General features: G+C 37.9%; 1 protein-coding gene across 1 annotated transcript in view; it reads left to right on the top strand.

Annotated features, from left to right (window-relative positions):
- Positions 1 to 12,299, top strand: part of ZNF713 (zinc finger protein 713) — a 42,530-nt gene extending 30,231 nt beyond the window's left edge. Inside the window, exon 6 of the mRNA XM_058570545.1 lies at positions 9,095 to 12,299. Coding sequence (XP_058426528.1) covers positions 9,095 to 10,161 — 1,067 coding nt within the window. The 3' untranslated portion in view covers positions 10,162 to 12,299. The remainder of the gene's footprint in view (positions 1 to 9,094) is intronic.
- Positions 12,300 to 12,652: the final 353 nt, after the last annotated feature.

Genomic DNA, 12,652 nt, shown 5'->3' with positions numbered 1-12,652 from the left:
CACCACGACACCTCATAATCAAAATGTCCAGAATTAAAGAGAGAATCCTAAAAGCCACAAGAGAAAGACAAGTTACATACAAAGGGAGCCCCATAAGGCTATCAGCTGACTTCTCAGCAGAAATCTTACAGGCTAGAAGAGAGTGGCATGATATATTTAAAGTGCTAAACGGAAAAAACTTACAGCCAAGAATACTCTACCCAGCAAGGTTATCATTCAAAGTGGAAGGAGAGATCAAAAATTTCCCAGACAAGTAAAAATTAAAGGAGTGTGTCACCAAGAAACCAGTGCTACAAGAAATGTTAAAGGGACTGATTTAAGGGGAAAAGAGAAAACCACAAATAGGAAAAATTATCTAGTTCCATGATAAGAGGGTAATGGATACAAATGCACAAAAAAGAGGTTAGATATGTATATAAAATAAGGGAGGAGGGGAGTTAAAGAGTAGAGCTTTCAGACAGAGGTCAAACTAAAGAGACCATGAATTCTGTATAGAAGGAGAAAGGAACAGAGAAGGACTACTAAAACACTGAGAAAAAAAAAGTTAAAAAATGGCAGTAAGTACATACTTATCAATAGCTACTTTAAACGTCAATGGACTAAATGCTCCAATTAAAAGGCATAGGGTGCTGATTGGATAAAACAACAAGACCCATATATATGCTGCATACCAGAGACACACTTCAGACCTAAAGACACTCACAAACTGAAAGTGAAGGGATGGAAAAAGATACTCCATGCAAATGGCAATGAAAAGAAAGCTGGGGTAGCAGGACTCATATCAGACAAAATAGACTTTAAAACAAAAACTGTAACAAGAGACAAAGGAGGGCATTACATAATGATCAAGGGAACAATCCAACAAGAGGATATAACACTTGTAAATATCTACGCACCCAATGTAGGTGCACCTAAATATATAAAGCAATTATTAACAGACATAAAAACAGAAATAGACAGTAACACAATAATAGGGGACTTTAACACTCCACTTACACCAACGGATAGATCATTTAAACAGAAGATCAATAAGGAAACATTGGCCTTAAATGACACACTAGAACAGATGGAGCTAGTAGATATATATAGAGCATTCCATCCAAAAACCGAAGAATACACGTTCTTTTCAAATGCACATGGAACATTCTCATGATTGTTAAGAGGATTGATCACACATTTGGCCAAAAGACAACTCTCCATAAATTTAAGAAGATTGGAAATAACACCAAGCATCTTTTCTGACCACAACGGTATGAAACTGGAAATCACCTATAGGAAGAAAATCAGAAAAGCCACAAATATGTGGAGATTAAACAAAATGCTACTGAACAACGAGTGGGTCAACGAAGAAATCAAAGAAGAAATCAAAAAATACCTGGAGACAAATCAAAATGAAAATACGACATGCCAAAATTTCTGAGATACAGCGAAAGCAGTTCTGAGAGGGAAGTTTATAGCAATACAGGCCTCTCTCAACAAACAAGAAAAATCTCAAACAAACAATCTAACAGTGCACCTATAGGAACTGGAAAAAGAAGAACAAACAAAGCCCAAAATCAGTAGAAGAAGGGAAATAATAAAAATCAGAGTAGAAATAAATGAAATACAGACTAAAAATATAATAAAAAAAAAATTAATACAACCAAGAGCTGGTTCTTTGAAAAGATAAACAAAATTGACAAGCCTTTAGCTAGACACACCAAGAAAAAAAGAGAAGGCACAAATAAGTAAAATCAGAAATGAAAGAGGAGGAGGAAGTCAAGATGGTGGCATAGGCAGACTCTAAACTCATCTCCTCCCGCGGACACAGCCAATTTACAACTACTCGTGGAAAAATTACCCCTGAGACAGAACTGAAAACTGGATAAGAGGAACTCCTGCAACAACGGACAATCCTAAGTGAAGTAGAAGAGGCAGAAACTCCCTTCTGGAGAGGAAAAACGCTGCCTTCACAAGCCGCCAGTGTCACGGCTGCCCGGGAGCAGCCCACAGGTACGCAGCCCAGCCTGGAGGAGCGGGGCCCTGAGCCGGGAGCGCCCCCGCTGTGGGCATTTTGTGGACCCAGCGCAATCGAGATGAGTGGCATAATATCTGACTTTCCCTGCTACTAAAACATTGCAGAATACCCCCAGAAAAGCTGGTTCACAAAGAAATTAAAACTGGCTCTTAAAGGGCCCATGCGCAAACTCACCCGTTTCAGAAAGCAACCTAAAATCACCAGAAAGAAAGGTGCACAGTGCTTTGGTGAAAAGAGACTCACCTGATAGGCCCTGTGTGCATCTCAGTGAGAGTTGAGACGTCTCCAGGGACTGGGACAGTGGCGGCGGCCATTGTTGTGGCCTGATGTGGGTGTGCTGACACAGACGCCATTGGAGTTCTCCCTGAGGCCTGCTACCCAGGGTCTCCACACACTAGAGCACCGATTTAATCCAGCTCAGCCAGGGCAGGCAGCCCACCCTAGAGACTGGCCCCACCCAACAACAAGCCCTCAGGCAACTTGTGGGCCTGCATAGATTGGTGACTGGATTCTCTGCAGCCTGGCAACTGAGCCGACTTTGGTGGGGCAGGGCGTGCACAAGGAGCGGGTGGAGAGTGTGGGGTGGTGGTGGAGTGTGTGGGGCTCCGCCGTGGAGAGACTGGGTCCGCTTTGGGAGGTTGGGCACGCACACGAGGCAGGACTGTGTTGACTGTGTATGTGGACCTGTGGGTGGTGGCGCTTGTCAGCTGCAGAAGACTTGTGCTCCTCAAAGACCCACATAGGGGGTTTGCCCCACCTTCCAAAGCCTGAAACAATTGGGTGCCCCCGTGCCTGAGGCCAGCCCCACCCGGCTGCAATCCTCAGAGAGCTGACAAGAGACCTAAAGGCTGGAGGCTTATAGCAATTGTAAGCCCCTGAGCCTAACAACCTGCCACGCTGGGGGCCTACTCACTTAAAAGAAATACTGCAATACAAATGTGGTATTACTACTTGCAGCCAACTGTGCTGGGGCTCCCCACACGTGATAAAGAGATTGAAGGCCCCACAACAACTACAAGCAGCTGAGCATTACAACAGCTGGCTAAGAGCATAACTCAGCCTCCCTGGGCCCCTACAGGGAGAGCAAACAGGCCACAACAGAAGGGCACATGTAGCCCACATAGGGGTTACCCCTGGAACATTGAGAACTGGGGGAAGCACACTGCAGGTCTCCTAAGCCATCACTTACATAAGGTCACCTATCCAAGAGCAGGAGACGTAGCTGACCTACCTAACACGTAGTCACAAGCACAGGGAAAGAAGCGAAATGAGGAGGCAAGGGAATACATTCCAAGTAAGGGAACAGGACAAAACCCCAGAAAAGGAACTAAGTGAAACAGAAATGAGCAACCTACCCCACAGAGAGTTCAAACTAAGAGTGTTAAGGATGATCACTGATCTGGGGAGAAGAATAGATGAACTCAGTGAGAATCTCAACCAAGAAATGGAAGATATGAAAAAGAACCAATCAGAAATGAAGAATACAATACTGGAAATGAAAAATTCACTAGAGGGACTCAAAAGCAGAGTAGAGGATACAGAAGACCAGATCTGTGAGCTGGATGAAAGACTAGAAGAAATTACCCAAGCTGAACAGGTAAAAGAGAAAAGAATTAAAAAGAGTGAGGACAGTCTAAGGGACCTCTGGGACAACATCAAGCACACTAACATCCGTGTTATAGGTGTCCTGGAAGGAGAAGAGCGAGACAAAGGGGCAGAGAATCTATTTCAAGAAATAATAGATGAAAACTTCCCTAACCTAAGGAAGGAAACAGACATCCAGGTACAGGAAGCACAGAGAGCCCCAAACAAGATAAACCCAAAGAGGCCCACATTAAGACACATCATAATCAAAATGTCTAGAATTAAAGATAAAGAAAGAATCCTAAAAGCCGCAGGAGAAAGTCAAGTTACATACAAAGGAAACTCCATAAGGCTATCAGCTGACTTCTCAGCAGAAACCTTACAGGCTAGAAGAGAAAGGCATGATATATTTAAAGTGCTAAAAGGAAAAAACTTACAGCCAAGAATACTCTACCCAGCAAGGTTATCATTCAAAATGGAAGAAGAGATCAGAAATTTCCCAGACAAACAAAAATTAAAGGAGTTTGTCACCAAGAAACCAGTGCTACAAGAAATGTTAAAGGGACTGATTTAAGGGGAAAAGAGAAGACCACAAATAGGAAAAATTATCTATTTCCATGATAAGAGGGTAATGGATACAAATGCACGAAAAAGAGGTTAGATATGATATCAAAAACATAAAATGAGGGAGGAGGGGAGTTAAAGAGTAGAGCTTTCAGACAGGGGTCAAACTAAAGAGACCATCAATTCTGTATAGAAGAAGAAAGGAAGAGAGAAGGACTACTAAAACACTGAGAAAAAAAAGTTAAAAAATGGCAGTAAGTACATACTTATCAATAGTTATTTTAAACGTCAGTGGACTAAATGCTCCAAGTAAAAGGCATAGGGTGGCTGATTGGATAAAAAAACAAGACCCATATATATGCTGCATACAAGAGACACACTTCAGACCTAAAAACACTCACAAACTGAAAGTGAAGGGATGGAAGAAGATACTCAACGCAAATGGCAATGAAAAGAAAGCTGGGGTAGCAGTACTCAGATCAGACAAAATAGACTTTAAAACAAAAACTGTAACAAGAGACAAAGAAGGGCATTACATAATGATCAAGAGAACAATCCAACAAGAGGATATAACACTTGTAAATATCTACACACCCAATGTAGGTGCACCTAAATATATAAAGCAATTATTAACAGACATAAAAACAGAAATAGACAGTAACACAACAATAGTAGGGGACTTTAACACTCCACTTACACCAACGGATAGATCATTTAAACAGAAGATCAATAAGGAAACATTGGCCTTAAATGATACACTAGAACAGGTGGACCTAGTAGATATATACAGAGCATTCCATCCAAAAACTGAACAATACACGTTCTTTTCAAATGCACATGGAACATTCTCCAGGATTGACTACATATTAGGCCACAAAACAAGTCTCCATAAATTTAAGAAGATTGAAATAATACCAAGCATGTTTTCTGACCGCCACGGTATGAAACTAGAAATCAACTATAGGAAGAAAATCAGAAAAGCCACAAATACGTGGAGATAAACAAAATGCTACGGAACAACGAGTGGGTCAACGAAGAAATCAAAAAATACCTGGAGACAAATCAAAATGAAAATACGACATGTCAGAATTTATGGGATACAACAAAAGCGGTTCTAAGAGGGAAGTTTATAGCAATACAGGCCTATCTCAACAAATCAGAAAAATCTCAAATAAACAATCTAACAATGCACCTAAAGGAACTGGAAAAAGAAGAACAAACAAAGCCCAAAATCAGTAGAAGAAGGGAAATAATAAAAATCAGAGCAGAAATAAATGAAATAGAGACCCAAAAAACAATAGAAAAAAATTAATAAAGCCAAGAGCTGGTTCTTTGAAAAGATAAACAGAATTGACAAACCCTTAGCTAGACTCACCAAGAAAAAAAGAGAGAAGGCACAAATAAATAAAATCAGAAATGAAAGAGGAGAAATTACAACAGACACCTCAGAAATACAAAAGATTATAAGAGACTACTATGAAAAGCTATGTGCCAACCACTTCGACAATCTGGAAGAAATAGATAAATTCTTAGAATCATACAACCTTCCAAAACTGGATCAAGAAGAAGTAGAGAATTTGAATAGACCAATCACCAGTGAGGAGATCGAAACAGTAATCAAAAACCTCCCCAAAAATAAAAGTCCAGGACCAGACGGCTTCCCTGGTGAATTCTACCAAACATTCAAAGAAGACTTAATACCTATCCTTCTCAAACTCGTCCAAAAAATTGAGGAGGGGGGTAAGCTCCCTAACTCATTCTACGAAGCCTACATTACCCTGATACCAAAACCAGAAAAGGACAACACAAAAAAAGAAAATTACAGGCCAATATCACTGATGAACATCGATGCAAAAATCCTCAACAAAATACTAGCAAATCGCATTGAACAATACGTTAAAAAGATTATACATGATGATCAAGTGGGATTTATTCCAGGTATGCAGGGATGGTTTAACGTTCGCAAATCAATCAGTGTGATACACCACATTAGTAAAATGAAGAATAAAAATCACATGATCATCTCAATACACGCAGAAGAAGCATTTGACAAGATACAGCATCCATTTATGATAAAAACTCTGAATAAAATGGGTATAGAAGGAAAGTACCTCAACATAATAAAGACCATATATGACAAACCCACAGCTAATATCATCCTCAGTGGTGAAAAACTGAAAGCTATCCCTGTTCCTAAGAACAGGAACCAGACAAGGATGCCCACTGTCACCACTCCTGTTTAACATAGTACTGGAAGTCCTAGCCAGAGCAATCAGGCAAGAGAAAGAAATAAAAGGGATCCAAATTGGAAAGGAAGTAGTGAAACTGTCACTATTTGCAGATGACATGATTTTATATATAGAAAACCCTAAAATATCCAGCAAAATACTTTTAGAGGTAATAAACGAATATGGTAAAGTTGCAGGATACAAAATCAACATACAAAAATCAGTTGCATTTCTATACACTAACAACGAAGTAGCAGAAAGAGAAATTAAGAATACCATCCCATTTACAATTGCAACAAAAAGAATAAAATACCTAGGAATAAACTTAACCTAAGAGGTGAAAGAGCTGTACACCGAAAACTATAAAACATTGCTGAAACAAATTGAAGAAGACACAAAGAAATGGAACGATATTCCATGCTCTTGGATTGGAAGAATTAACATAGTTAAGATGTCCATACTTCCTAAAGCAATCTATAGATTCAGTGCAGTCCCTATCAAAGTTCCAACAACATTTTTCACAGAAATAGAACAAAGAATCCTAAAATTTATATGGAACAATAAAAGACCCCGAATAGCTAAAGGAATCCTGAGAAAAAAGAACAAAGCTGGAGGTATCACACTCCCTGATTTCAAAATATACTACAAAGCTATAGTAACCAAAACAGCATGGTACTGGCACAAAAACAGATACACAGATCAATGGAATAGAATCAAAAGCCCAGAAATAAACCCACACATCTATGGACAGCTAATCTTTGACAGAGGAGCCAAGAACATACAATGGAGAAAAGAAAGTCTCTTCAACAAACGGTGTTGGGAAAACTGGATAGCCACATGCAAAAAAATGAAAGTAGACCCTTACCTTACACCATACACAGAAATTAACTCAAAATTGGTTAAAGACTTGAATGTAAGACCTGAAACTATGAAACTTCTAGAAGAAAACATAGGCAGTACACTCTTCGACATCGGTCTTAGCAACATATTTTCAAGCACCGTGTCTGACCGGGCAAGAGAAACAATAGAAAAAATAAACAAATGGGACTACATCAAACTAAAAAGCTTCTGCACAGCAAGGGAAACCATCAACAAAACAAAAAGACAACCTAACAATTGGGAGAAGATATTTGCAAACCATACATCTGATAAGGGCTTAATCTCCAAAATATATAAAGAACTCATGCATCTCAACAACAAAAAAAACTAACAACCCAATTAAAAAATGGGCAAAAGACCTGAACAGACATTTCTCCAAAGAAGATATACAGATGGCCAACAGACATATGAAAAGATGTTCAAAATCATTAACTATCAGGGAAATGCAAATCAAAACTACAATGAGATATCACCTCACGCCCGTCAGAATGGCTATAATTAACAAGACAGGAAACAACATGTGTTGGAGAGGATGTGGAGAGAAGGGAACTCTCACACACTGCTGGTGGGAGTGCAAACTGGTACAGCCACTATGGAAAACAGTATGGAGATTCCTCAAAAAATCAAGGATAGAACTACCATATGATCCAGCTATTCCACTGCTGGGTATTTATCCAAAGAACTTGAAAACACCAGTGCATAAAGATACATGCACCCCTGTGTTCATTGCAGCATTATTCACAATAGCCAAGACTTGGAAGCAACCTAAGTGCCCATCAAGGGACGAATGGATAAAGAAGCTGTGGTGTATATACACAATGGAATACTACTCAGCCATAAGAAACGATGAAATCCAGCCATTTGTGACAACATGGATGGACATTGAGGGTATAATGCAAAGTGAAATAAGTCAGAGGGAGGTCAAATACCGTATGATTTCCTTCGTTAAGTAGTAGATAATAACAACAATAAACAAACCCATAGAGACAGAGATTGGATTGGTGGTTACCAGAGGGGAAGGGGGGAGGGAGGAGGGCGAAAGGGGTAATTTGGCACATGTGTGTGGTGATGGGTTGTAATTAGTCTTTGGGTGGTGAACATGATGTAATCTATGCAGAAATAGAAGTATAATGATGTACACCTGAAATTTATACAATGTTATAAACTAATGTTACTGCAATATACAAAAAATTTAAAAGAAAAAGAAAAAAAAAATGTTCATTTCAAAAAAAAAAATACATAGGAAGCAGGAAGAATCTGGCATGGTAGGCTCCAAACTATTAACAATGATTACCTCTAGGGAGTGGAATTCTTACTTTATTTCCACATTATTTGAGTATGTTAATATAATCAAGTATTAGTTTTATCATTTTAAACAAAAGATTAAAAATAGGAAGAAATACTTTTTAAATAAACAAGTAGCTGGTATTACAGTAATCCACAGATGAGGTTTATAAGATCTGGACTCAGGGCCTGTCTTCTCTAAGAACACTCTTTCTTTCTAATATCTCCCACCTGTGAACACAGACTTTTCGCTGATATTTCTTATTCTCCTTTTCATTTCCTTTCAACCGTGGCTGCTCCTAGATGATCTCTTTTTTTATGATTACTGCACATTTTAAAATTTCCCTTTGCTCACTGCTTCTTGTCATCCTTTTGTAGTCTTTCCCCTTGTTACATAGGCATATTTTAAAACTTTCACTGCCACATATGCCTTGTCCGCATTACTGTCAGTTTTATTTGGTAATTCATTGTGCAACAATTTCTCTTTTAAAACATAGAGAATACTGCAAAGTATGTGTATTTTCTGAATTTCTTTTAGATGGAGAGAATACACCTGAAATCAAAAAATCAACTCCAAATCAGAATATTTCTGATGAAAATCAAACCCACGACATGATGATGGAGAGACTAACAGGAGACAGTTTCTGGTACTCCATCTTAGGAAGACTTTGGGATTTTGAGTACCAGTTAGAATTGAACCAAGAAAACCAACAGAGATATTTAGAACAAGTATCTTTCACCCACAAAAAGATCACACAGGAGAGAAGCCTTGAATGTAATAGATTTGGGGAAAACTGTAATCTGAACTCAAACCTTATTATGCATCAGAGAATTCCTTCAATTAAAATACCCCTTAATTCTGACACACAAGGAAATAGCATCAAATATAATTCAGACTTGGTTTACTATCAAGGAAACTATGTAAGAGAGAATCCTTATGAATATAATGAGTGTGGAAAAATCTTCAATCAACATATTCTTCTTACTAATCATATGCATACTGAAGAGAAACCCAGTGAATGTGGGAAGGCCTTCAGCCACAACTCGTCTCTTACTCAACCTCAGATAGTCCTTACAGGAGAGAAGCCCTACAAGTGTGATGAATGTGGGAAAAGATTCAGCCAGAGGATACATCTTATTCAACATCAGAGAATTCACACCGGAGAAAAACCTTTTATATGCAATGAATGTGGGAAAGCCTTCCGTCAACATTCGTCCTTTACTCAACATCTGAGAATTCATACTGGGGAGAAACCCTATAAATGTAGTCAATGTGGTAAAGCCTTCAGCCGTATCACATCCCTTACTGAACATCATAGACTTCATACTGGAGAGAAACCTTATGAGTGTAGTTTTTGTGGGAAAGCTTTCAGCCAGAGGACACATCTTAATCAGCATGAGAGAACTCATACAGGAGAGAAACCCTATAAATGTAATGAATGTGAGAAAGCCTTTAGCCAGAGTGCACACCTTAATCAACATAGGAAAATCCATACTCGGGAGAAATTATGTGAATATAATAAATGTGAGGAAACCTTAAGCCACAGTCCTTCACTTACTCAGCACCACGTAATTCATGGGGAGGGAAATCGTGTGAATATATAAATGTAGGAAAATTTTTGGTCAGACCTTTTCATCCCATTCATACATCAAATTATTCATAGTGAAGAGAAAGTTTATAATAAACTTTTAATGCATAGAAACCAAATAAATTTAGACCTTAAATTAGTAGCATATTATATTCCCAGGAGAGGTTATAAATAGTGAAAATAATTTATTTTATGAACAAGATTATATAAGTCATGTTCCAAATCTGATATAAAACTTTTTTTTAATGACCAGAAATCCTATAGGAAATAACCTGCAATTATTCACCGGTAAGTTTTATGGTAAAGTTTTTAAATTATACAAATGTTGATTAATCAAGGCAATGATGTAGTGTAACCAGTCACATAAACTTGAAATAAACAGAAAAGAGCATTATTTCTCAAACTTCAGTCTTTTGTGTGCTTCCTCTACAGTTTTTACCATATTTAGTGTTTACTTAATATTTTTCTTTAAAGGGACTCAAAGTTTTTAGCCTTGTCCTAGGAAATATTATTTATGGAAATTATGAGTTTTATATGCTAATTATGTTTATTCTAACTTCCATGAAAATAAATATATAACTTTGAAATTTAAAATAATCCATCGGTGTACCACCTAATCTTCTGTACCATTATTTGAGAAACAATGTGATATGATATGGCAATATTCTATTATTATTTTTTCAGCAATCCTTGAATTATTCTCATCAAACAAGTCCTAGGATCACTTTAAGAAGAGTCTTGGAGGAGACTGAGGGTCATTTGATGAACTTTGAAAACTGATTCAGAGAAGTCTACTTTTCTATCCTGTTGTTCTAGTTTTAAATTTCCCTATAGCAAACAGATTTTTGAATTAAAATTATTTTTGCTATATTTGTGGGTTTGAATAGAGAGGAAGGTTGGTTTTTTTAATATATGTAATGACTAGGGGCTAAGAATTACTATACCTCGCTGCACCGCTGTGGAAGATGAGAAGTAGGGGAATGTACCAGAGCATGAGCTGTGGTACCGTGTTGAGGCTAAGAATCAGGGAAGAGCCCTTACTGGCTTATATAAACAACTAAGGAAGTATTACTAATTGACTTAATAATTCATTTTATTTATTGAAATATATTTATGTAACACCTTTTTCCAAAAAGAATTTAAGGTGGTTTAATTTGATTTTTATGATTACTGCCTTGATTGACAGAAATCACATTTTGATGTTACAAAGTGTTATAAATGTAAACTATCATAAGCCATAAATAGGTGCAACTCTGGGGCTGCTTGAGTGTCTTGGCTTTCTGTTTTTCTTTCGGTCTTCTTAGGCATGGCTGAAGAAGCTGTGAGGCTAAGGTAAGAGAGTAGTCCCTTTGCTTTCTCATCTTTCTTCTAACATATCTTCTAGCTCAAGGCTTCCCTGGTTTTCTTCCCAGTGAAGGACTAGATTTTATAGGCCTTAAGTCAAAGCTGAAATTATTTAAAGATTTTAAAAAAGCAAAATACTAAAAACCAAGAAAGTAATAAAGTGAACTCATTTCATCACAGAAGTTAAATTTTTCAAAGTACATTTATGTCCCATGCATCAGTGGATGTGAAATAGTTAATAAAACCCTGAGTTACTGTAGTCAAGGAGGATTTCTAATAGTATTTTGTGTTCAAATAACTGTATTGGAGATCCATTTTCAGGGCAGGTCAGTTCTGGAAGTGTCTGTTCACCAAAAGGAGCTACGCTTAACATTCATTTGCCATAAGGAGGCAGAATATAGGGCACTCAGATTTTGGGAAGAGAGAGAATGAGCCAAGGTGAAGTCTCAGACAGGAAGTAATGATTAATTGCAATTGGTAAAGGCTTTCGTTCAAGTTTAGTTTTGCAACCAGGAACAAAGAAAACTGAGTATTCCACGAAGAGTCCTAAAGGCTCCAATACAAGGCATTGTATCTCAGTACAGGTGAAAAACAAGAACGATAAGGGATTTTCAGAAGAGGATCAGCAGAATTTGGACAATCCCAGAAAGACGTGTCTGGACTGAACCAGACCACAGTTGGTCAAGGATTTTCACCAATTCTTCATAACTAGGAATTTAAATTACAAGCCTGTTATATATTCCTTGGGGTCATAAATGATTATGCTTATGTTAATTGTACAGTAAACTATGTCATTCTGATGTGAATTCATCCTCGTGTTGTCCTTTGTTCTCTTCAAAATATTCCAAGTTAAGGCGTGAACCCTAAATATATTAATTACATCAAAATACTGGTGCTTGGAGTAGGGGAGCCAGAGGAATATTACTCAGTCAAAAACCTGTTTGTTACAACTTATTTCTGTCTAGGAGGGCAGGACATTACCCTTTCACATATATTTGGTCCATCCAACCAGGTGTTATTGCCCTTCTTTTATGAAAAGAGAGACTTAAGCTTAGACATAATAATAAATGGTTTATTACTCAGAGTTTCTCAGACTGAAACGTCACTAGAACATGCATCATCTTACTCCTAATCCAATGGATACAACAGTGTCTGGAACAGTG

The sequence above is a fragment of the Diceros bicornis genome, chromosome 26 (genome assembly GCF_020826845.1).
Source record: "Diceros bicornis minor isolate mBicDic1 chromosome 26, mDicBic1.mat.cur, whole genome shotgun sequence".
Lineage (NCBI taxonomy): Eukaryota > Metazoa > Chordata > Mammalia > Perissodactyla > Rhinocerotidae > Diceros > Diceros bicornis.
This window is presented reverse-complemented; position numbering and strand designations above follow the sequence as displayed.